This window comes from Gadus macrocephalus, chromosome 5 (genome assembly GCF_031168955.1).
Source record: "Gadus macrocephalus chromosome 5, ASM3116895v1".
Taxonomy (NCBI): Eukaryota; Metazoa; Chordata; class Actinopteri; order Gadiformes; family Gadidae; genus Gadus; species Gadus macrocephalus.
The window spans coordinates 15,513,097-15,533,749 of NC_082386.1; the positions used below are offsets into that span (position 1 = coordinate 15,513,097).

General features: G+C 45.4%; 2 protein-coding genes across 7 annotated transcripts; one reads left to right on the forward strand and one right to left on the reverse strand.

Annotated features, from left to right (window-relative positions):
• Nucleotides 1-938: 938 nt before the first annotated feature.
• On the forward strand, nucleotides 939-4,773 carry fam98b (family with sequence similarity 98 member B). Of its 2 annotated transcripts, XM_060052724.1 has the most exons (9): nucleotides 956-1,141; nucleotides 1,365-1,513; nucleotides 1,602-1,730; nucleotides 1,957-2,129; nucleotides 2,301-2,381; nucleotides 2,532-2,648; nucleotides 3,085-3,252; nucleotides 3,687-3,912; nucleotides 3,949-4,773. In XM_060052724.1, the coding sequence occupies exons 1-9, from the start codon at nucleotides 1,104-1,106 to the stop codon at nucleotides 3,993-3,995; spliced, it is 1,128 nt and encodes a 375-aa protein (XP_059908707.1). In that variant the 5' UTR covers nucleotides 956-1,103; the 3' UTR covers nucleotides 3,996-4,773. The 2 variants fall into 2 exon arrangements, with proteins under 2 accessions (XP_059908706.1, XP_059908707.1); XM_060052723.1 differs by having other exon boundaries at nucleotides 939-1,141; nucleotides 3,687-4,773.
• A 544-nt stretch (nucleotides 4,774-5,317) lies between these two features.
• ptpn21 (protein tyrosine phosphatase non-receptor type 21) lies at nucleotides 5,318-20,606 on the reverse strand. 5 transcript variants are annotated; one of them, XM_060052719.1, is made up of 21 exons: nucleotides 20,427-20,606; nucleotides 19,685-19,761; nucleotides 19,170-19,477; nucleotides 18,024-18,193; nucleotides 16,804-16,901; nucleotides 15,251-15,318; nucleotides 15,081-15,151; nucleotides 14,353-14,440; nucleotides 13,913-14,001; nucleotides 13,255-13,342; nucleotides 12,933-13,012; nucleotides 12,686-12,793; nucleotides 12,220-12,280; nucleotides 11,949-12,033; nucleotides 10,307-11,826; nucleotides 9,491-9,631; nucleotides 8,232-8,450; nucleotides 7,631-7,759; nucleotides 7,166-7,400; nucleotides 6,724-6,884; nucleotides 5,318-6,625 (listed from the first exon to the last, which is right to left on the reverse strand). In XM_060052719.1, the coding sequence occupies exons 3-21, from the start codon at nucleotides 19,347-19,349 to the stop codon at nucleotides 6,497-6,499; spliced, it is 3,720 nt and encodes a 1,239-aa protein (XP_059908702.1). In that variant the 5' UTR covers nucleotides 19,350-19,477; nucleotides 19,685-19,761; nucleotides 20,427-20,606; the 3' UTR covers nucleotides 5,318-6,496. The 5 variants fall into 5 exon arrangements, with proteins under 5 accessions (XP_059908702.1, XP_059908700.1, XP_059908701.1 ...); XM_060052717.1 differs by lacking the exon at nucleotides 20,427-20,606 and adding an exon at nucleotides 20,091-20,356; XM_060052718.1 differs by lacking the exon at nucleotides 19,685-19,761.
• Between the last annotated feature and the right edge of the window lie 47 nt (nucleotides 20,607-20,653).

A 20,653-nucleotide genomic window follows, 5' to 3' on the forward strand; every position in this document is an offset into this window, starting at 1 on the left:
ACTCAGAGGTTGTTTAAAATGTAGATGGGTCAGTTGTTTAGAAGTTATCGCAAAGGCTGTGTCATTTGAAAGAAGTCTCCCCTGGTGTCTTCTGTTTTGTTATCAGCGGCACCGCTAATCTAGGGCTGAGGAGGATGGAGTCGACCCAGGGATGATGATTGTTTTGGGAATGGGAGGGTCCATAATTCATACAAAAAAGCCAAGATGTACATTGAGGTATAAATATGCACATTCACAACCTAGTCTGGGACAATGAGTTCCAACCCCAGCTATAAAACGAACATTGATAGCTCTCTTGAATAGTATGTTTTGTTCTTTCAAGTCATTAGCCAATCAAATGTTTTGGATTGGTGAGTGATGGCAAAGGGCCTACTAGAATGAAATCCTTATCCATCCTCTCCATTAAATCACCTTTCAAACAACTTTGGAGCTCTTCGATCCCTCTATCTGGAGACCCAAGTATAAGCATTGCAAATGTAATCACTTTCTAAGTTTCACTGATAAAACTATTAGGTTGGCAAAACGATTATTATTTTAAAGGGAAAGAAAAATGAATATATATACATATAGACATATAAATATATAAATGAATAAAAAATGTGGCGGCTATTGGACTATTGTACTATCCCGTATGTTGGCCGAATTTATCAACAAACGGGATCCAAACCCAATATAAACAAGTATTAACATCGTCTCATCTCATTTTCGTCCGCTTATCCGGGGTCGGGTTATTAACATCGTATATTACATTAATGTTATATAATATAACATATCCTACTTGCATCCTCGTTTTGCAAATAATGCTGATTTTAAAATATGTATGCTTCAGCTCAAGGAAATTGCATTTCAGTTTATAGCCTACTTGTGGACTGCCATTTAGACAAAATAATGAGGATAATATCATACATAACAGGCCTGGGTCATATCTGCAGCGGAACGTTTGCTCTGAGGTAACGTTCCACAGGGGCTGATTTGATTGTTACAGCGAACCGATAGCATGTTTTCACTGCAGATGTGAATGAATATTCTGTCTGTTTGAATAAGGACTTAAAACGTAAGGAATATATGATATTATACTCCAAGGTCTCAGAACTGCTTCCACGATGGAAGGAGACATTTTGGATTCGTTAGAACAACTTGGGTAAGCAAGCAGACGTTGTCCTATAGCTAGTGTGGCTTAAAATATTCGACATAATATAAAGCATACGTTGTGGTTTTGTTGAACAAACAATAATTAAACATTAAAACACACTAATGGGCTGTAACACAGGCAGATTGCACTGATCTTATCATGGCGATGTATATCAAATCTGGCTATTCAAAATGCAATATATTGATTCTTATCCTTCACTGTTATCATTAAGGTACGATGGCCCTCTGCTGGAGGAAAAGTGTCTACTCAGTGGTGTAGAAGGAGGGCTGTCCTCTCCGGAATTTGTGGACCTCTGCGTGTGGCTGGCGTCCAGATTAAAGACGTTATGCAATTTGGAAGAAAGCATTTCTTCCGGACCAGGTAAAGCACTATACTCCCTACTGAATTAATATGGCAATAATAATGGCCTCATGTATTCATTTTTGTGATTTGTCCCATTTCCCTCCAGGTGACATTGATGGGCTTCAACTGGAGATGAGCAGTTTGCTAAAAGAGCTTCACTGTCCTTACAAGGCGGTTCTCGCCGGGATTCTCAAGGGACAACTGCAAATCAAAAAGCACAACCTGCAGCTACTCTGTGTGTAGTAGGCTACATTTTGCATGTAATTCAAGCTTGCACCAAAAATGCATGTTTGACATGAACTCTTATGCTTGCGTATGGTATAATATATTATAATATATATTATCAAATACTGAACTTGATATAATAATACACAAATTTCGAAGTTTTATCTTTTCTTTAATGCACAAAGATAATTGCGCATACAATTCAGATGATTCTGACCAGGGTGTATTTTTCACAGTGTTCCTCAGCTCTGAGCTCCAAGCAGCCCAGATGGAGAGGATCAAGATGGGGTCGAAGAAGGAAGGACGAGACGGCACCTTCCATCAGGACCTCCAAGACATCTGTCAGACCTTAGTGCTGCCTGAGCCTCGCGGACGAGACATAGAGGTTTTCTCTCAAGTAGAGGAACAGGTGCGGCTGAATGTCTCAAAAATGTTATGTTTTATTTAACATATTGACAACTAGAGTTTGACTTATATGATTTGCACGGTATTCCGTTTGACTAATATGATTTGCACGGTATTTAGATTTTGTATTTTCTACTTTTGTACTTGTTTATTATACAATGTGCTTCTTTTACAGATAAACAAAGTCCTTCAAAAACTTCCCACTGGGATCATGGAAGAGCCGGTGCTGACCAAGACTCTGAGCCATGACCAATGGGTGAGCTGGCAAAGCCTTGTGTATAAACGCCTCGTGCACAATCTGAGGCTTTGGAACCCGTTTACGAGAAGTACCTCCAGTGTTGTTCTTTTGTAGGCGATACTATGAGGTTTTTTTTGGTTCGTCCGACTGATGTCTCTTGTTTGTCAGGAGAAGCTTAATAGCATCAACGTGGCACTGACGTCGGAGTACGAGTGCCGGAGGACAATGTTGATCAAAAGACTGGATGTGACCGTGCAGTCCTTTGGCTGGTCGGACCGAGCTAAGGCAGGTCGAATGTTCTTCCTCTCATTATGCTTACGCCGTTTGCCCTCAACTGATTGTTGTATGTTATGTCTATATCTGTCCATCCCGTCAAAGACAATTGTGCCGTCCTTGTTGATGGTTGTTAAAGTCTATCCCTCTTTAAATTATATTGAACATAGCTTTGTTGTTTCCATGTATATCTGTATTAATGACAGGAGGTGATTATTTAACTTAAAAATACAAGTTATAATATATTACATTATATAAATGTTAACTTAAAAGTTATGTGATCTTTTTTGAGGCTTATATAGATTGTCCTATCGTTCAGAGGTGGATAACAAAATCTATACTGAATAGGGAATTCATTGACGTCCCTTTTCTGTCAGCCTTGTATGATGCTACATTTTGATACGGACACGTGTTTGATTCTAATCCCATATGTGTCTGTGGTTTTCAGGTGAAGGTGGACAGCATGGCCAGGGCGTACCAGCCAAGGAGACACTCCCTGAGGCCCCAGCCCTCTGTGGGGGTTGCGGAGCTGCTGGCGGCCAGGGAGGACATCTGTAACGTGGTGAAGACTAGCAGTGGCTCCAGCAGGGAGCATACAGCCTGTGCCGTCAACAAGGTACTTCTATCGCTCGTATTACAGTCTCACCCAGGCCGGTGGGATAAGGATACCATTGACTCTTGATACTTCTGTCGCGTTATCCTGTACTCCCACCCACAAATATACGTCAACCAACAAGCGAATGATTCTGCTCCATTGAAAAATGTTGTGCTAAAAAGCGGAAAATTATGTTTCAGTTAACCTAAAATACTGTTTCATTCATTTGATTCTTGACTGGCCGTCGAAAACAAAACATCGCCCTTTTCCTGCTTGACCAATCGATTTGTTAACAACTACAACTACGTCCTGCCTCATAAATATAGAAGTTTATCCTAAAAGGAGTGTTTTTTTTAATAGTCGTAAATCATTGCCGTTTTCTGAAGTGGCATGATGTCCCTCTAAAGCAGTCCCACTTTCAATGCGGTCCTTGATTGGTTGGTTCTGCTCTGCAGGTCTTGATGGGCAGGGTGCCCGACCGAGGAGGCCGTCCCTCTGAGATAGATGCCCCGCCCCCTGAGATGCCTCCCTGGCAGAAGAGACAGGAGGGTGGAGGTGGCTGGGGGAGAGGAGGTGGTGGAGGAAGAGGAGGTGGTGGTAATTGGAGAGGGGGCAGCGGCGGTGGTGGTGGTAATTGGAGAGGGGGCGGAGGCGGCGGTGGTGGTGGTGGTGGTGGTGGCGGTGGCGGTGGTGGCGGTGGCGGTGGTGGTGGAAGAGGAAGTTGGAACCACGGTGGACATGGAGGGAAGAGAGGGAGATACTAGCACTAATTGTATTATTTTGTTGCAGTTTTGTCAATGTGTACAGTGTTATAAACTTAGCTATTTTCTAGAGACAGAAACAAATAATTTTCAAGTTTGTTGAAAAGTACATGGAATCAATCATGTTTGCAGAATTTGATGCCATTTGGCTTAAATGCTGTCGGCCTCATTGAACTCCTATTTCTTACTGGTAATGAATTTTATGCCCGTGGCTTTTATTTGTTATAATTTTCTATGTATGAACTTTGAAGTGTTGACTAGAACAGTGTGACTAAACAAGATTATGTATTTCTAGTGGCACCCAATTTTGCAAGGTCAAACTCAAAATACGTCACATCTTCCATCATGTTTGGTGTGGAAGCTTAACTTGAGTTTTAAACCGAGGAATACGTTCAGGAATCATTTGACGAATCTCTGACAAAATGGAAATTTAGTGAGATGTGTGAACAAATTATTACAATTAAGAAAAATATACAGAAAATATCATTCCTTTATTCTGTAATGCGACTAGGAGATATTTTAGTTATTTCTTATTGTATTCTACTGCCTTAGATTACTTAGATGTAAAGTATGGCAAAGCAATGTTCATTCAGCCAATGAATTGCTCACCATCATGAACTATTTTCTGTAGACAGATACCACTGTAGTTTGATTAAGTTTGTCTCATTTATTTAATGAAGTTTCCCGAACAGTAACCTGTCTTGAACTCACCTCGTTTTGGACCACTAGGGGACACTGCAGGCAAGTGGTGATGCCTGAATAAAATGTATATTTGCAAATATTTATTAGCAGAGAATATCTCCACTTTTTCCTGGGAATTACGATTTTCACATTGTTTAATAAACCCTTTGTTCTGACAATAAACACTATTGCATTGTGTACCTAATGCAAATGCTTACATTTTTCAGTTTGGCTACAAAAAACGTACCTAGTTTAGAAACACACTAAAGCTAGCATTAAAATGGGTTAAGATTCTCTAATTGCATTCCACTGCTGTGGACTATCGACTAAATGTCTATCAAAGCTTGACTTTAGGCCATCTCATGTCTCTCCCATGCGCTGCTCTCGAAACAACAGTTTAATACAATAGCAGTCAGTAAAGCAAGGCTTTCAAATCTTTGTTGAATGCTGCCCAATTCAACAATTAGCCTGTAGCCAACGCTTCATGCAAACTTCAATAGAGCTGGTTTGAGTACCCAATAGTTAAATAAATTACTTTCTGCAGGTACGCGAACACCTGCACATGGATGTGTAGTATGGCTACTACAAAGCATATCACTGACATCTTAGGTAATGCACACATGTGGGAAATAGAACATTGAAGAGATGTTGTACAGCATTTATTGGACTGAGGGCTAGGGGAGCCCGATTTGCCAGCATGATCAACTCACATTAGTGAAGTCGTTATAAATATGTTTGTCTTCCAGATCTACCGATGACAAATAAACCTGCTTCGCACTTTTAAGGTCAGATTGTTGAATACAAAATAATATTACTTATTTTTTAGGATGACATTCACACAGTTAAAAAAAAAAGTGGGTTTTGAACTAAATTGCTAGGGCATCGAGCCTGCTTACAAAAGTATTTGCTTTGAGTGTGCGGATCGAGTAAATACAAAACAGTCCTTTGTGATACACCTGTTAAATAGACTTCTAAACCACCATTGTTTGCTTTCAAAAGGAAACAAAACAAAGAAATAAATATTACCAGTGAAAGGTTACTAAGACAGCCATGTAAAGCCTCGTTACAGGTGAATGAATGCGACTGGGGGATAAACAAGGATTCTTTGGTTAACACCTGAGAACTGAGTTGTCAATCCACCGAAACATCAATATTGTGTGCGCTGTACAGCATTGTGTCCATAGCAACACACAGGGAATATGATAAACAGCGCCATAGCTCCCTGACTAACAAGATATTTATTATAATTATTATATTCAGCTTCATGGTTGTGGGATAAGTAAGCCTTCTGTGTGGCAGGTCCATATGTAATTTCTGGGCCCTATACTCAGTATAGACCTAAGAATATCTATAAAAATATCCTCTATACCAGGTATGTTTAACGCCTTCATGATCAGATAAAAAAATAATGACCTTCATTCAGTAACACATTCATCTCGGAAAACCAAACAAAAAGCTGGATCATATAAAAAGACCCACTGGTTTTGAATACAAAAAGAAAATCTAAAATGTTTTTTTTTACTGCAGCGTGACCAAAGTTCTTCTATATATATATACAGCTTTTACCAAAAAAGTGCTGGGCTTCATGTATTATTCAAAGTAGGGTAAATAACACAGTGGATTATTATAATACTGTATGGGGCGAGGCATAGCGCGGTGGCTACGAGTCCTTTGGGTTGGCTGTCGCTTCCTCATCCTAATTCAAGTCTTTGACCTCCGTTAATACTCAAGAGGAGAGGGGGGGGGGGGGGGGGTTCCGATTCGATGCAGGCCGCGGACACGATCCCGGTCGCCCACTCGTTCGTTTAAAGACGACGTGGGGTTTAGATGAGCCTGGAGTTGCGCAGGAACTGGATGAGCACCTTGTAGATGAAGACGTACTGCGAGATGGTCTGCACCATCATCATCCTCTGCTGACGGAGCATGCTCAGGACCGTCGGGACGTCGAACATCTGGGACAAAAGACAACAGGTTCAATCCTTTAGTTTGTTTTGTCTTTTGCATTTTATTGATCATTATGTTGATTGGTTGTCGAGCTCGTCATGGTTACCTCGTTGTGCTCCAGACAGGCGATCATGATCTCTGAGAGGAGGACCACCCCCGTGCGGCCCACCCCGGCGCTGCAGTGCACCAGCACTGGCTGGTGGGCGTTCTTGGGGTCACTGATGCTGTTGGTGTGCCTCCTCACGGACTGGACCTCCTCCAGGAAGGCTGCAGGACACACACACACACACACACACACACACACACACACACACACACACACACACACACACACACACACACACACACACACACACACACACACACACACACACACACACACACACACACACACACACACGTTTCTTAGTCAAATAAGGTTTAGACATGGATTGTATGTATGTTTTAAAATGAATGCCATTTCCTAATGAAGACCATCATTATAGTCCAATTTTTCCCTGGACAAATCACGTCTCTGAATTCAGCGCAGGTGTCTCTGGACGACTCACTGAGGAAGCCCTTGAAGTCCTCTGGACAGCCGTGGTCGGGCCAGTCGGTGTACTGCAGGTGCCAGATGGTCCTCTCGTGGCCCGAGAGCAGGTGTTTGATCTTGAGGCCGGTGGTGGCGTAGCATCCCGAGTCTGTCCGGAAGCGGGTGGTGATCTTGAAGCGGCCGTACGTCACCGTGTTGTGGCGCGAGCCCAGCCGCGGCCAGTAGCGGAAGCTCTTCTCCCGACCGCCCTCCTGCAGAACCGGCGGGAGAGACGGAGTCAACACTGAGTCAACACTCCCACACAACAAACGGTTCAGCCATTCTCCAACCACTACACGGTCAAAAGTGGAGATTTAGTCAAATCCTAATTTACAACCAGGACATGTTCAAGAAGGCCAGCGCCCAATTGTCAACAGTAAGAGGTAATAATGATGTTTTGAAATTAGCCTTTGGGAGACATCTCAGCGTTTTAGCCACGTACCTCTTCAGCGGTAACCATAGCGATGATGGACACGCCCTGCTCCCACACCATCTGCCAGAAGTCCTGGCAGGTGTTGGACAGGGGGCCCTGCGATGCGATGTAGCTCCACTCATGGCCGCTCACAGTGACCTACAGGGCGAGGACACACACACTGCGTCAGGTTCGGCTGCTGTCACTACCAATTTTGGCCAAAACAATGGGAGTTGACCAGACGTTTCTTGATTTGCACTGAAAGAGTTACACTTCCAGTGTGCTGCAAGTTATTGGATATGGTGAGTAAATGGCCTGCATTTATATAGCGCTTTTTATCCGAAGCGCTTTACAATATTGCCAGGCATTCACCCATGCATGCACACATTCTCACACCGACAGCGGGACTAAACCACGCAAGGCGACAGCCAGCTCGTCGGGAGCAGTTAGGGTGAGGTGCCTTGCTCAGGGACACCTCGACACTCGGCTAGGAGGAGCCGGGGATCGAACTAGCAACCTTGCGGTTGCCACCCTGCTCTAGCTACTGCCGACCCCCGGAGTGGTGAGTCCCACCGTCGATGGACGACAGGCACAGTGATGTGACTGTGAGGTCAGGGCTCCTGGCTCTCACTCTGATGTGCGAGGCGTTGATGTAGCCCGTGTTGTTCTCCTTGGTGGGCACCAGCTCCACGCGCGTGTCGTCGTAGGGCAGCACGTCCTGGAAGCGGTTCCTCTCGCCGTTCTCGGGCTGCTGGGCGATGGCGCAGTCGCCCGACGGCCGGCGCTTGGGGATCTGCTCGTACTCGGTGAACACCATGCCCTGCTCCATGCGCTGCTCCAGGACCTTACACTGACACACACACACACACACACACACTCTGTGATGAATAAACCCAGAAAGAAGTAGAGACAGCGGGTGATATGCGGCATGCAACGGCCTCCACAACGCACGCAACACAACATTGTCGATTTAAAGAGCCAGTGAACCCAAAACGTTTTAAACGTGGTAAGGCGTCTTATATGATCATCAACGTAGTCACTGTGCCATTTAATCACATACTGAATTAAGTCGCAGATTAAGAGGAAAAAGGGGTACAATTTTATGTTTTTGCCATTCATCCCAAAACAACACGTGAACGTTCCACTCTGCTGCGTACGGAGATGCCGTTCTTTTCGTGAAGCCAGGCTACTTTTTCCCGACGTAGTCAGACGTCACAAACCAAGGGGCCCCGGCGGCGTGGTGTGTGTGGACGTGTGGAGCTCTGTCTGGGCAGCGGCGGACTGCGGTGTAAGGTTTCGCTTTTCTGACAGTTATTGTGTAACGCCACAGTGTGTGTGGACGGTGATGCTCCATCTGAGCAGCGATGGATTTAATATCCACGTTTGAGTGAGGGTAAGGCTTCCCGGACACCTATGGTACAACGCTACGGTATGTGAGGGATTTCATCTACAAAAATCACATGGCACAGTGTTACACGACTGTACTCAAAAAGTATCATAACATTGGCCTGGGCCGTAACCATGGGGATGACACGCCCCCCTCGTTCCCAAAACACTTTTTGGTTTTGTTATCACACCGTGTTCAAATTCCATCTCAAACAGTGGGATCACTGGCTCTTTAAATATAAATTCAGCTTAGATGGGGGAACTACATTTGTACAAGGCAGTAGCTAGGCTGTTACACCCTAAACACTCACAGGCCAGCTGTAGACCTCCAGAGAAAGATGACAAGCATCTGCAAATTACTTTGTATAAAAGTCCAATTCATCTGAATAGTAAATAATTTACATAAGCAGTAAAATAACTTGACACACACACACACTAAGTCAGCCAGTACAGAGTACAGATCGGCTCCATTATACAGAGTGCTGAAGGAGACGGTGCCCTCACCCTCTCGTCGTTGGAGGCGTTCTCGGGCTCGTCTTTGCCCTCGTCGTGCATGGGCAGCCGCGACAGCGACAGACCGTTGAGGGCCGCCACCTTCAGGGGCCCCATCTTCTTCACCTCCGCCCGGGTCCCACGCTTCGAGCCCTGCCGTGCCAACATGACCAGACAGGGGAGAGTGACAAGGTGGGCAGTTTAAAGTCTCCGGTGTCTCGGGAGGACAGCACAGAATACAGGAGGAAGTGGCTCTCAGGCGTTTGGGGAATGTCGCCTGTCGGGTTCTCTCTTCCTAGAGGTGTTCCGACTGCATTCTTTGCGGATGCAGGTGTGTCACGTGTGAAATGACAACATTGTTTGGGTTAACCTTGTTGGTGCCTTTTAAATGGGCGAAATTATTTCCCTTTCGTATCTCAGGCATGCAAACAGTTTAGTTTGGAAAAATAAATAATAGGACTAACATTGTTGAAAATAGTTTGTCTTTTTGAATTATTCAATAATGAACATATCTGCGCAACACATTCCTATTCAATTAGTAATAAAATGCGGTCTACTCTTTAAAGACTACTCCTAGATGATGTTCTCACGCAACAAGGAAATTTGACATTTAAATTGGTAAAAAAAAAGCACTTCAAGGACTTAAAACCTAAGAGTACACAAATTAAAAAATTCCTTGATTTTCAAGTTCATGGCCGAGCTTTTAAGCGCGGAGCAGTGTAATAATAAGTGACAAGTAAAAGACATGTAAAAAATATCATTATATAGAAGGATTCAAGGCTACCCAGCCAGGAGCCTAGGAGGAGCCTAGGAGGACAAACAACTTACCGGAGGTGGCAGCCCTTCAATGGTCTTCTTCGCAGCGGGAACGTCGGACACGGGCCTCTTCTTGAAGTCCTTCTTGGGCTGACTGCTCAGGTCTCCCTCCGACACCGAGGGCATGATCCTGGGCTGCCGGAGCTCTGAGAGCAGGTAGCGCGGCTCCAGGTCCTGCACCAGAGGGTGGGGCTGGTAGCCCAGGGCGCCGGCGAGGGCGGGGTCCAACGGGAGGCCCACGGGGTAGGCGGGCGGCGGCTCCGGGGGGGTCTGCTCGTGAGCCGTCAGAGAGCAGAGGGACGTCAGGCTGCGCCGCGGACGTTGCTCGGGCAACACGGACGCCAGCGCGTCCTGGGAAAGCGGCGTACGGCGCCCGGCGTCCTCCTCAAACTCCTCCTCCTCGCCGCTGCTGTGCACCAGCATGGTGGCGTCCGAGAGGGACTTCTTGTGTCCGTAGTGCGCGTCCCCCTTCGGGCCCGCCCCGTCGTCCGTCTTGGTGCGTTCCAGGAACACGTTGAGCTGGGAGCCCTGCGAGGGCTGGCCGCGGGCGGCGGCAGGCGGCGTGGCGATGTCGGCGGCCGACGAGGACGCGGCTCTCTCTTTGACCCGGAGGCCCTCCAGGCTGTAGCCCAGGCCGGCGATCTCGATGGAGTTGCGCTTGTGGGCGCCGTGCGGGTAGCGCTGCGTGGGCCCCGTCTGGAGCAGCGGCTCCGACACCTCCTGGAGGGAGTGGGCCACGGGCAGGCTGTCCTCCTGGAAGGTCTGCACCGAGTGGTGCACGCGGCGCGTCACGATCAGGTCCGGGTTGCTGCTGCTGACGTACAGGTGGCGGGAGAGGTCCGGCGTGCTGTTGGCGGGCCGCGGGTGGGCGTAGGGGTAGGGCGGCGGCGGGCGGTACACCTGCGTCCGCATGATGTTGGGCGCCGGGTACTCCTGGGCCTGCTGCAGCTGGACGTTGGTGAGCTCCGGCACGCTGACGGCGCCCACCACGGGCCGCCGGTCGGCGGGGTACGGGTACGGCGAGGGGCTGTGGAAGCTGGAGTTGAGGTGGAAGGGGTAGTGCTGGAGGTGGCCGCCGCCGCCGCCGCCGTGCTCCACCCGGATCTCCGGCTGGCTGTACACCAGCGGGTCGGGCCGGCTGTAGGCGTACGAGTTGCCGATGTTGAGGTTCCGCATGGAGTGGCTCTGGCGGTGCTCCGGCGCCAGCACCACGGCCCCGGGGCCCCGGGTCTTCTGCCGCATCACCGTCTCGTAGTCGGGCGTGGCGCGGTACGAGGGCGGGATGAGCGCGCTGTGCCGGTGCGACGGCACGTAGTCGGGCCGCGTGACGTCGCTGCCCGTGATGGAGGGGTTGGAGGACATGGGCGAGGGCTGCATGTAGTGCTGCGGGTTGGTGAGGGAGCTGGTGCTGTGGGCGCTGTACACGCTGCCGTTGCGCAGGCGCCCCCCGCTGCCGTACTCCAGCGGGGAGCGGTCCAGGCTGGTCTGCGAGTGGTAGTAGTAGCCGTTCTGGTTGTTCATGTACAGGTTGTCTGGAGAGCGTGAGGAGGCCGGACGGCAGAGCACCGGTAGTTAGTGGGAGGTCATTCAACGTCTCGATACATGGGGGGGGGGGAATAGTGGGATTATTCAGATGTCCGGACAGGGTTCCTACCTTGGGACGTTGTGTAAGGCTCCGTGAAGTGACCGTTTGAGTGGTAGTGCATTTGAGGCGGGGGCATCATGAATGGTGGCTTTGGCTGAAGAGCAACATCGGAACATAATAGAGCGATTTAGGGAAAGGGTTAATGGCAACAAGAAAATAATGAATTGTGTGTAACATTGAGTTATATTATTGTAGATTATTGTTGGCCAAGCTTGGTTGGTTTGGCGTACGACTGTTAAGTTAGGGCAAACTGATGTGTGTGAGAGGGGCTAGGACTTACCAGAGACATCCGGGTCGACGATCTTCGTCTGACCGGGTTAACAACGGTCGGTTGGGATTGACTGAGGAAGAAAAAACATTAATAGTACAAGGAATAATAAACGATTGGATATTAGGCGGAAGGTTCCGGGTTGCATATTTTTGGCAACAGATTTCTTAGTGAACTCAAACTCTCCGTAGATAAGTCGGGGGAGGTTTGGTTCCACGTAGACTACCCTGTGGTTGTTGGCTTGATCAAATAATCTCAACAGGATCCAAGAAGATGAAGCCAAAGAGCATCTTTCAAAAAGAAAATTCTGTTTACACAAAAGGCCCACAAGCTAATTGTCCCTTTGGATGTGAGGGGTGAAAGGTGGGGGGGGGGGGGGGGGGGGGGACGGAACTGACTGGAGAGCCAGAGGTGGGCGTTGGCACCTGGTTGGCAGGCATACCAGTTGGTAGGCGGTGGCTGAACCAGTGTTGCTCACCCCTTATTAGAAGGCAGAGAGGGACGAGAGAGCATTGGAAAGCGAGGGAAGGAAAGAGTGAGTATGGACTTCTGGGAGGCCTGGGAAGGCGGGGATTCACACTCCCCTCTAAAGAGAGAGGAGCAGAGGGGGAGAGGAGTGAGGCCACACCAAAGACGACATGCACACCAAGTACACGTGCGCACTGGCTAAGGCACAGGAGACAGGCAGGAACTAGGCTAGACGTGTTAACAACAGACACACTTACAGGCTACTCTTGTTAATCTTATAGAACTTGTGTCTGGCCAGACACATCCGGCAGACGTATTTGGAGGTTTCCATGTCTTCCTAGGAAAAGGGAGAGATTTTGGATGTTAACATTTTTGTGCAGATGGCGATAAGGCATTTTAGGTCCAGTAAAATATCTTTCTGAAGATGGAATATGGCATTTTGACCCTGCATGTTAAACCACACACCCACACATGCTTTGTAGGGGACACACTGGTAACATATATCCTAACCAGACGGTCTATTTCTAGAATGCAGACACTCCGTAACATAACGGGAGGGGGTCGGTGAGTGGCACTTACGGTCTGAAACTGAACGCTTTCCTCTTTGTTTGCTAGCTCCAGTGCGAAGAAGGACTTGTTGTGACTCATGTTGTTAATTTCATTCCACCTACACAACCAATTAGAGAAGCGAGTGACAAAGAAGGGAAAATGAAATGACGTCAGCGTGGTCACATACTTTAACGACAGAGAAACCTCAAAGGGAGTTTACTTGGTGTGGGAACGCAGACAATAAAACATTTAATAAAAGCATTGCTGGAAAATAAATATTCTATGTTCAAGGGCCAAGCTATATATTATGCACCGCACTGCGCAGACACAATACAGAACAGGCCAACACTAAATTAAAAACATGCACTAGATTCAAAAGCAATGCTTTCAATGGCTTTTTATGTCTGTCCCTCTTGGGAAATATTCAGGAAGGAAAGGAAAGGTCTGAAGGAAACGGGTAACATCGCAAGCCATAACATTGCCCAAGAATAAGTCAGGAATGCGTCACCTAACTCTATGCATGTTGGCCGACGACTTGACCCTCCTTCTACGGTAACAGCATTAGGGAAAACACCTACAATGAGCTTTTGCTTAAAGTGGCACATTTATCAACAGATCTGGTTTCATCGTTCTGTGGCATCGTCGTAAAGACACGCAAGACATTCCCCGGTGTATTTTTGAGACGTACTTAAATACAATTGGTGGCCTGCCATTTTTGTGCTTGACAAAGATGCCGTCCAGACAAGCTCCGAGGACGATGTCTGTTCCTGTGCCATCCTGTTGGGATTTAGGGGAGGATATAAATAACACAAGCATCGAGACATACTGAACCCACGCAGATCAAACCCACCTCCTAACAACCCCCTTTATATTGCATGTTCATTAGGCTCATAGACCCAACACTTGCCTTACTGGCAGATTTTCATTGTCCAGAATGAATCTATGGTATACTATACATGAGGGGTGGGCGGTATTAGCTAAAATTAATATCACAGTATTTTCCCACTTTTTTTACAAATCAAAACTGTTTCTACAAATTAAAAAGGAGTACATGTTGAATAAGGTTGTATTATAACTGTACTTATTAAACTGTCCCAATGGCTTCTTTAAGCTTTAGGTTGAGGTTACCTTGGCCTGATAGCTCTCCTGGCCATAGCCCTCCATTTTCTCCACTTCCTGCATGTACAGCATCTCTGCCTCTGGGGCAGGCAGTCCCCTGAGATGGGAGGAACAAAACACAGCAATCAATGAGAACCACAGAATATGTTGGGTGAGGGCTCTCCTCTTCCGACAGGATCACAATAGTACTTTACGAGTCTAGCAGGATCCACCTTCTGAGATACAGAACAGCTGTTACCAGTGTATTCCGAATCTGTAGGTTGGGTGAAGAATGTGTTCTGTGAGTTTTACAGGAGATAATCTAAAGCATGAGGGGAAAGTAAATGGAAAACGAGCAAAGGGAAAATGAATCCCAGCAGATAGAAGTGGAACGTGATGGAGGAGACAGATGGAGAACGTCTGCTCTGGACCAGATGAGATGACTGAGAAAAGGCAAAAGAACGAAGACTCAAGGTTCAGGGAGGCTGGGCGAGCTCCAGCTGTGGGCTTTCTTTTGGGCCCATCCATGTATAAATCACAAGAAATCAAAGTTTGTCGACGCGCCGACTAACACACACCAGATGCGGTCGAAAAGATCCACAGAAAGGGCCAACTGGCCTAGATAGGCGAGACAGAGCTAAGAGTCCTTTGCGCCTGCGTCCGAGAGATGTGAACGTGTTTGTCGGGTGAGGGTATGTAAAGCAATGCAAAATAAATGGCAGATGGAGAACTGGAAAGAAAATGGAAAACGTTCTTACCGGTAGCTCTGGTAGAGAAGAGCCACCTTCTGGGTTGCCTCTTCCAGTACGCGCTCATCCTGGATCCAGCCCTGGCGAGAAAATACACATTTATGAAAGAAATGTTGCATTACAAAGAGCAATTGCAGCCAATATCTACAGAGTTATAAGGAACAAAAATAATAACTTACAATTGGGAACAGCACAAACTTCTGGAGGAACTCCTGAGAATCATATCTGTTGAAGTCTCCAAAGTCAGCTTTTGAAAAAAAAAAAAAAAAAGAAGAACTTTAACAATTACACAGGTAAATTGTTTTATATCCGTGTGCTCTCTTGCATTTAAATACAATTATATTGTTTACCAACATTCAGAATCATATAAATCATGCATTTGACCCGACACTGACTTTTCCAAGCAAATTTTTTTGAATGGCATGACATCTATTAAGGAACCTGTGGTGTACGATGACCAGACCGGGCTAATTTTAGGAGTGAAGGGGACCCATTTGATATGGAAAGGCATTGCTTCAATGTCTGAAACCATCTTGATCCAAAGCAGATTCCTGGCCAGCTGGCCATGCTCCCAGCTATGCGGAATATACCAAGAATCTTTAAAGGGCCTAAGGCTACCACTAACCTTTGGATTGCACTATGCTACAGTATATTTAGCCACACACACACACACACACACACACACACGCACACACACACACACACACACACACACACACACACACACACACACACACACACACACACACACACACACACACACACACACACACACACACACACACACACACACACACCTTAAACTTTCCGTATAAAATGTATACGGAAGCATGACTGTTGAACAAGGTTTTAGATTCATTGTTAACCCTGGTAGTAACCAGGTAGTGGTTTAAGCAATGAGTCAGCCGCTTGGACACGACTGTTTCAGTCAATGACCTCAGTCATTGAGTCCGGCTGAGGTAACACCCAGTGACTTGCATAGCGCTGTATCATTTTGCCAGAAGTGTCTGAGATTCTTATGGCCGGACACAGGCTTAGGAAATGTCTGAGGCTGAGACCTCACGCAAAGTGATTTCACACTCACACGCACACCACTGGATTTTATGGGTTGGTTTAGGCTTGAAACTGGCTTGTTAAGCGGCTCTATATTAAATGAAAAGGCAATATAAATTCCTTAGGGGTTGCTGAGTTGATGTTTACACAAAAAATGCATCCTCATCTTCAATAGGACGGTTATCACAAAACAAACTTGTGGAATTGAGGAATAGTGAGAAATGTTGACGTTTTTTCATTGTGCCATTATTTTCAATTAAGATAACACAAAACGTTTGTTGACCAATAACAGTCAACTCCGCCAAAGGAGTAGTATAGTCCATCATTTTTATATTAACAATCCTCCAGCAGCTCTGAATTTACCAAAGCTAGAAAAGATTGGTTCAACATGTAGCATCCTTTTTCCAAATCGCAATTCATGTGTTAGCTGGGGTGTTATTCTGTTTGCAAGTCACATAGTGAAGTTTGAACAAATAAAGGAATGGCTTCGATTTGCATACCGTGTTAAATTGGGTGTGGCACGATTAGAATGCTACTTTAATTTCAGTAACAATGGTGGCGTTTGTCTTCCAAAGTTTGCCATACCTTTTTTAACAGCTAGACAACTGTGGGATGTTGACCACAGCCTTACACGCGACATGAAAGCCATATAATATGCACCATCAAGGGTTCACATTACCTTGAACGGCCAATCCAGCCAAACGAATAGCTTGTTCAATTGAGCATGGGATTCTTCCCTCCAGAACATCTTTCTTTAGCTGTAGGTAATACTGATATCTACAAGGATAGAAGAGATTCACAGAGATTAGAAAACACTCGAAAACATCAACCAATTTGCCTCTTGTATTCAATTTGCCAGTAAGTGGCATGAAGCCATTATGAAGTCTGACATGCATGAACAATTAATTCATATACATTTGAGGTATGAGTCATTCAGAGTTCATTGTGCCAATGTCACAATATGGCTTTTGAATGATAGGTCTTTCAGTTGTAAATACACTAGCTTTAGATGATTGGGTCAAAAGATATGTTACAATGAAACAAACTGGTACTAAAAACATGTGGCGCTCCCCTCCCAAGCTCTATGTTGGACTGTCTTTATATGCACAGTATTTCTTGTATAGATTACTTGTTGGTGGTAATGGAGGTTATTACACAATAAGCCATTAAACGTTATACAACCAAAATAACAAAATGGTTTCTGAGAAATCACATGGAAACATAATATTCCAAATCATTGTATAATACGACCTAAATAAGCTATGTGACTAACAGAACATTTACTGCTCACATGATGACAGTCAGTCAGTGTATCGTTTTTTTTTCCCTCCCTCTTTTGTGTACCAATAGATTTACTATGCAGTGTCTTATAACCTGCTCACCAACCACATAAAAACATGAATAGTAAGATAGAGGGTCTGGGTTTAAAGACACTATTAGGCTGGACCAAATAAAGTAATGGGATCCTGGTTCTGAGTGCCAGAAAAATGGGTTAGGGCCAAGTCTTTGCAAAAACCTGACCAGGGTGTCAGAATGTACTCCTAAACTACTGCACAGAAACACAAGTCAAGCTGTTTATAAGAAGGCCACCTTGGCTAGAAATAAGGATAATTTGCCAACGCATGTTCAACATGCTACGAAGTGGTTGTGTTCCCTTTTAATCTGGTGTTTAGCATTGCCAACAGTCCCGGAGGTATTAAATTCAAACATGATAGGGGTTGCGGCGTTGGAAAAATCCATAATTTAAATACATGTAAAAATACATGTTTTCCATCCCCTAGGCCACATGAGTTTGCTGAAGTAGAAAATAGGGTGGCACAAATATTCCCAATAGAATTGAAAGAAGCAGTCATTGCTGCATACTTGACACATTCCAAGGTGGTGTCTGTGGGAACTCACCTTGTGATCTCCTGCTGGAGCTGCCCCACACTGGGCACGTAAAACACCACTCCAAAGTAAACAGTGGGCTCCAGGCCATACTTGTCCAGCTGCTTCTTCAATGGTTTCTCCAGGTCAATCCATCTTTGCTGGTTCTGCTTGTTGTAGTACCAAAGGCTGAAGAATGTTATCTGGGAAGGAAAGGTCAAGGTAATCACATAAGTTATTTAAATATGATTGTAACATAGTAACATATTTGAATGACAAAACACTTCCCGGTGGAAAGGTCTAGTTAACATGAATTCAGAAGTGTCAACACCTATGGAGCTATCAGCCCAATGAGCCATGATATTAAATCAATTAGACAAATCAGCCAAATTTATAGACATCATTTACAATGTCATTCTTCGCCCACTCTTGCGGTTATCTGGCAGAAAGTGTCTGAAATAGACACTGCTGAGAGTGAACCTTTAAGATTGTTGTTTGACACGGGATGTGTAACGTGTTCTAATCACAAAACAACACCTTATTGTTGTCCTTCGTGACCGTCATACCGAGAAGAACCTGATACAACCCTTCTCTAATAAATGACAAACAAGAGTAAGCACCACATGACTCCACAGAGCATGGTATGCACTTGCGAAGTTGAGCAAACAAACTGATTAAACAAGCAATCGGATGCATGCTACTGAATGCTGGTAGAAAAATACTGCAGTTAAAAGTGATCTCATTAAATTCCACCATCGTACCTCTGTGGTGACCTGATGGGATGGTATCATATGGTATATGCTCTATAGTAGTGAATAAACACATTGACCCTGAATGCAACATTTTGATTGCAAAATCCAGTGGGTCAAGAATCCCTATGACACAACACTAGTGCCGTACAATTGTGTGTCATAACTCTGTTCAAGTAACTGCTGCATCCGTATTCAAGGAGTAAATTGTGACCGGTATCAACTTAAGACATGGCGGATTTATATGGTGAAGGTATAGGCCAATTACACATTTTTGTTTCCTGTACCAGAAATACAATATCGGATCAAATGAATGAGTTAACAATGATTGATTGATGACAGACCAATTTTTCTTCTCAAACATACAACATTTCAAAAGATATCTAAATTACAGACATGTCCAATGTGGTGTTCAAATAAATATGCGTACCTCTCTTAACTCCAGTCTCTGTGCAACGGCCTCCAAACATTCCTGTCCAGTACTCTCCACAGAAAGTGTAAACTCAACAAACTCTCTATTGAGCAGCTGAATCCGAGTGACGAGACAACTCTTGCTGGAAACATTATACCTTCGGGTCCTTTTGAGTTTTAAGCCAAATGGCAAGGGCATGTTTCACAATCCCACAATAGAAGAGACTTTTTCACTCCCGTTAGATTAAACTTGCCGCCGTCTGTCTCTCCAGATACTGCGCTATTATGAGGGCAATCAGACATCGGAATCATAATCCACAGGCAGACCTGGAAACAAAAAAATTATGACAATTATTTCAAGTGAAACAGTAGACACCATTACCAAAACGTAATATCTATTTGGTCAACAGGGTCATGGTCTATGGTCATGTCAAACTCGACCGCGCCACCATATAGCATAACAGTAATCAGTAAATAACATAAACTATGTGGTGGAATGTGTTATTACGAACGACCACCAATTTTAATACATACAAGTAGCTAAATGGCCATGCATTTGGTAGTGCTAGAAGTGACTCCAGTTCCAGGGAATACTCGTATCCACAGCCAGACTAGAGGGCACATATGTGGGCGACAACAACCACATTTGAAATCCCTGCTGCTTGCAATGTCTGCTTCCCAAAATCATCATCCTCCACATTATAACAGAAGGGCTCTTTAGTATGGCAAATTACTAGAATGTTCGGGCATTATCATAAAGTTTGGGAAAACAACGCAATGGCAAGTTTTATTTAGATTGCGAAACATATGTCATTCAATGTATTTTAAACCGTTAGACATCCAAAGTAGCGTTAGCCCATTAGCTAGTGCTCCAGCAAGTAGACCTAACCCCAAGTAAAGCTGACGTCGCTGCTTATATCGCAAATAACGTGAACAGTACCGTTTTGTGGTTTAGGTTCCGATTTTGCTTCGGCTTTTAGGCCAGCAAGAAACTAGTCGAGAACGCGGATATGATGCGAGCTCCGCGTTGAGAGAAAAGCCATCTAAATGAACTAAATTTCACACACTAGAAGTTGAGCGGTAAACAAGCGTTGCACTCCAGGCTCCATAGTAGCTCCCAGATAGTTCAGTCAAGTCCCGGCCTAGTTCCACTTCCTGGGGCAGAGAGCAACAAGTGGATCCCCTCCACATCCGCCACGACATTGTTCCTCGCTTAGCAACTGTTGCTCAACGTTTGACGAACCTTTAAAAATGGGCTTATTATCGAATTACTTACGATTATTAACAAGGTCCCTCAGTCGAAAACTACTTTTTTTCAAAGGCCGATACCAATTGAAGCGGGTTATAGTGCGTTTGTGGCGGCGGAATACTCGAAGGGTTTGAATCCATGACATCAGACAGCTGGAATGTTGGGCACTGAAACTGCGAGAAAACGAGACAGCTGGGGCAGAACTGCCTGCCACTGTCCGGTCTGTTTACGTTCAGTTCAAAGCCTCTCACATT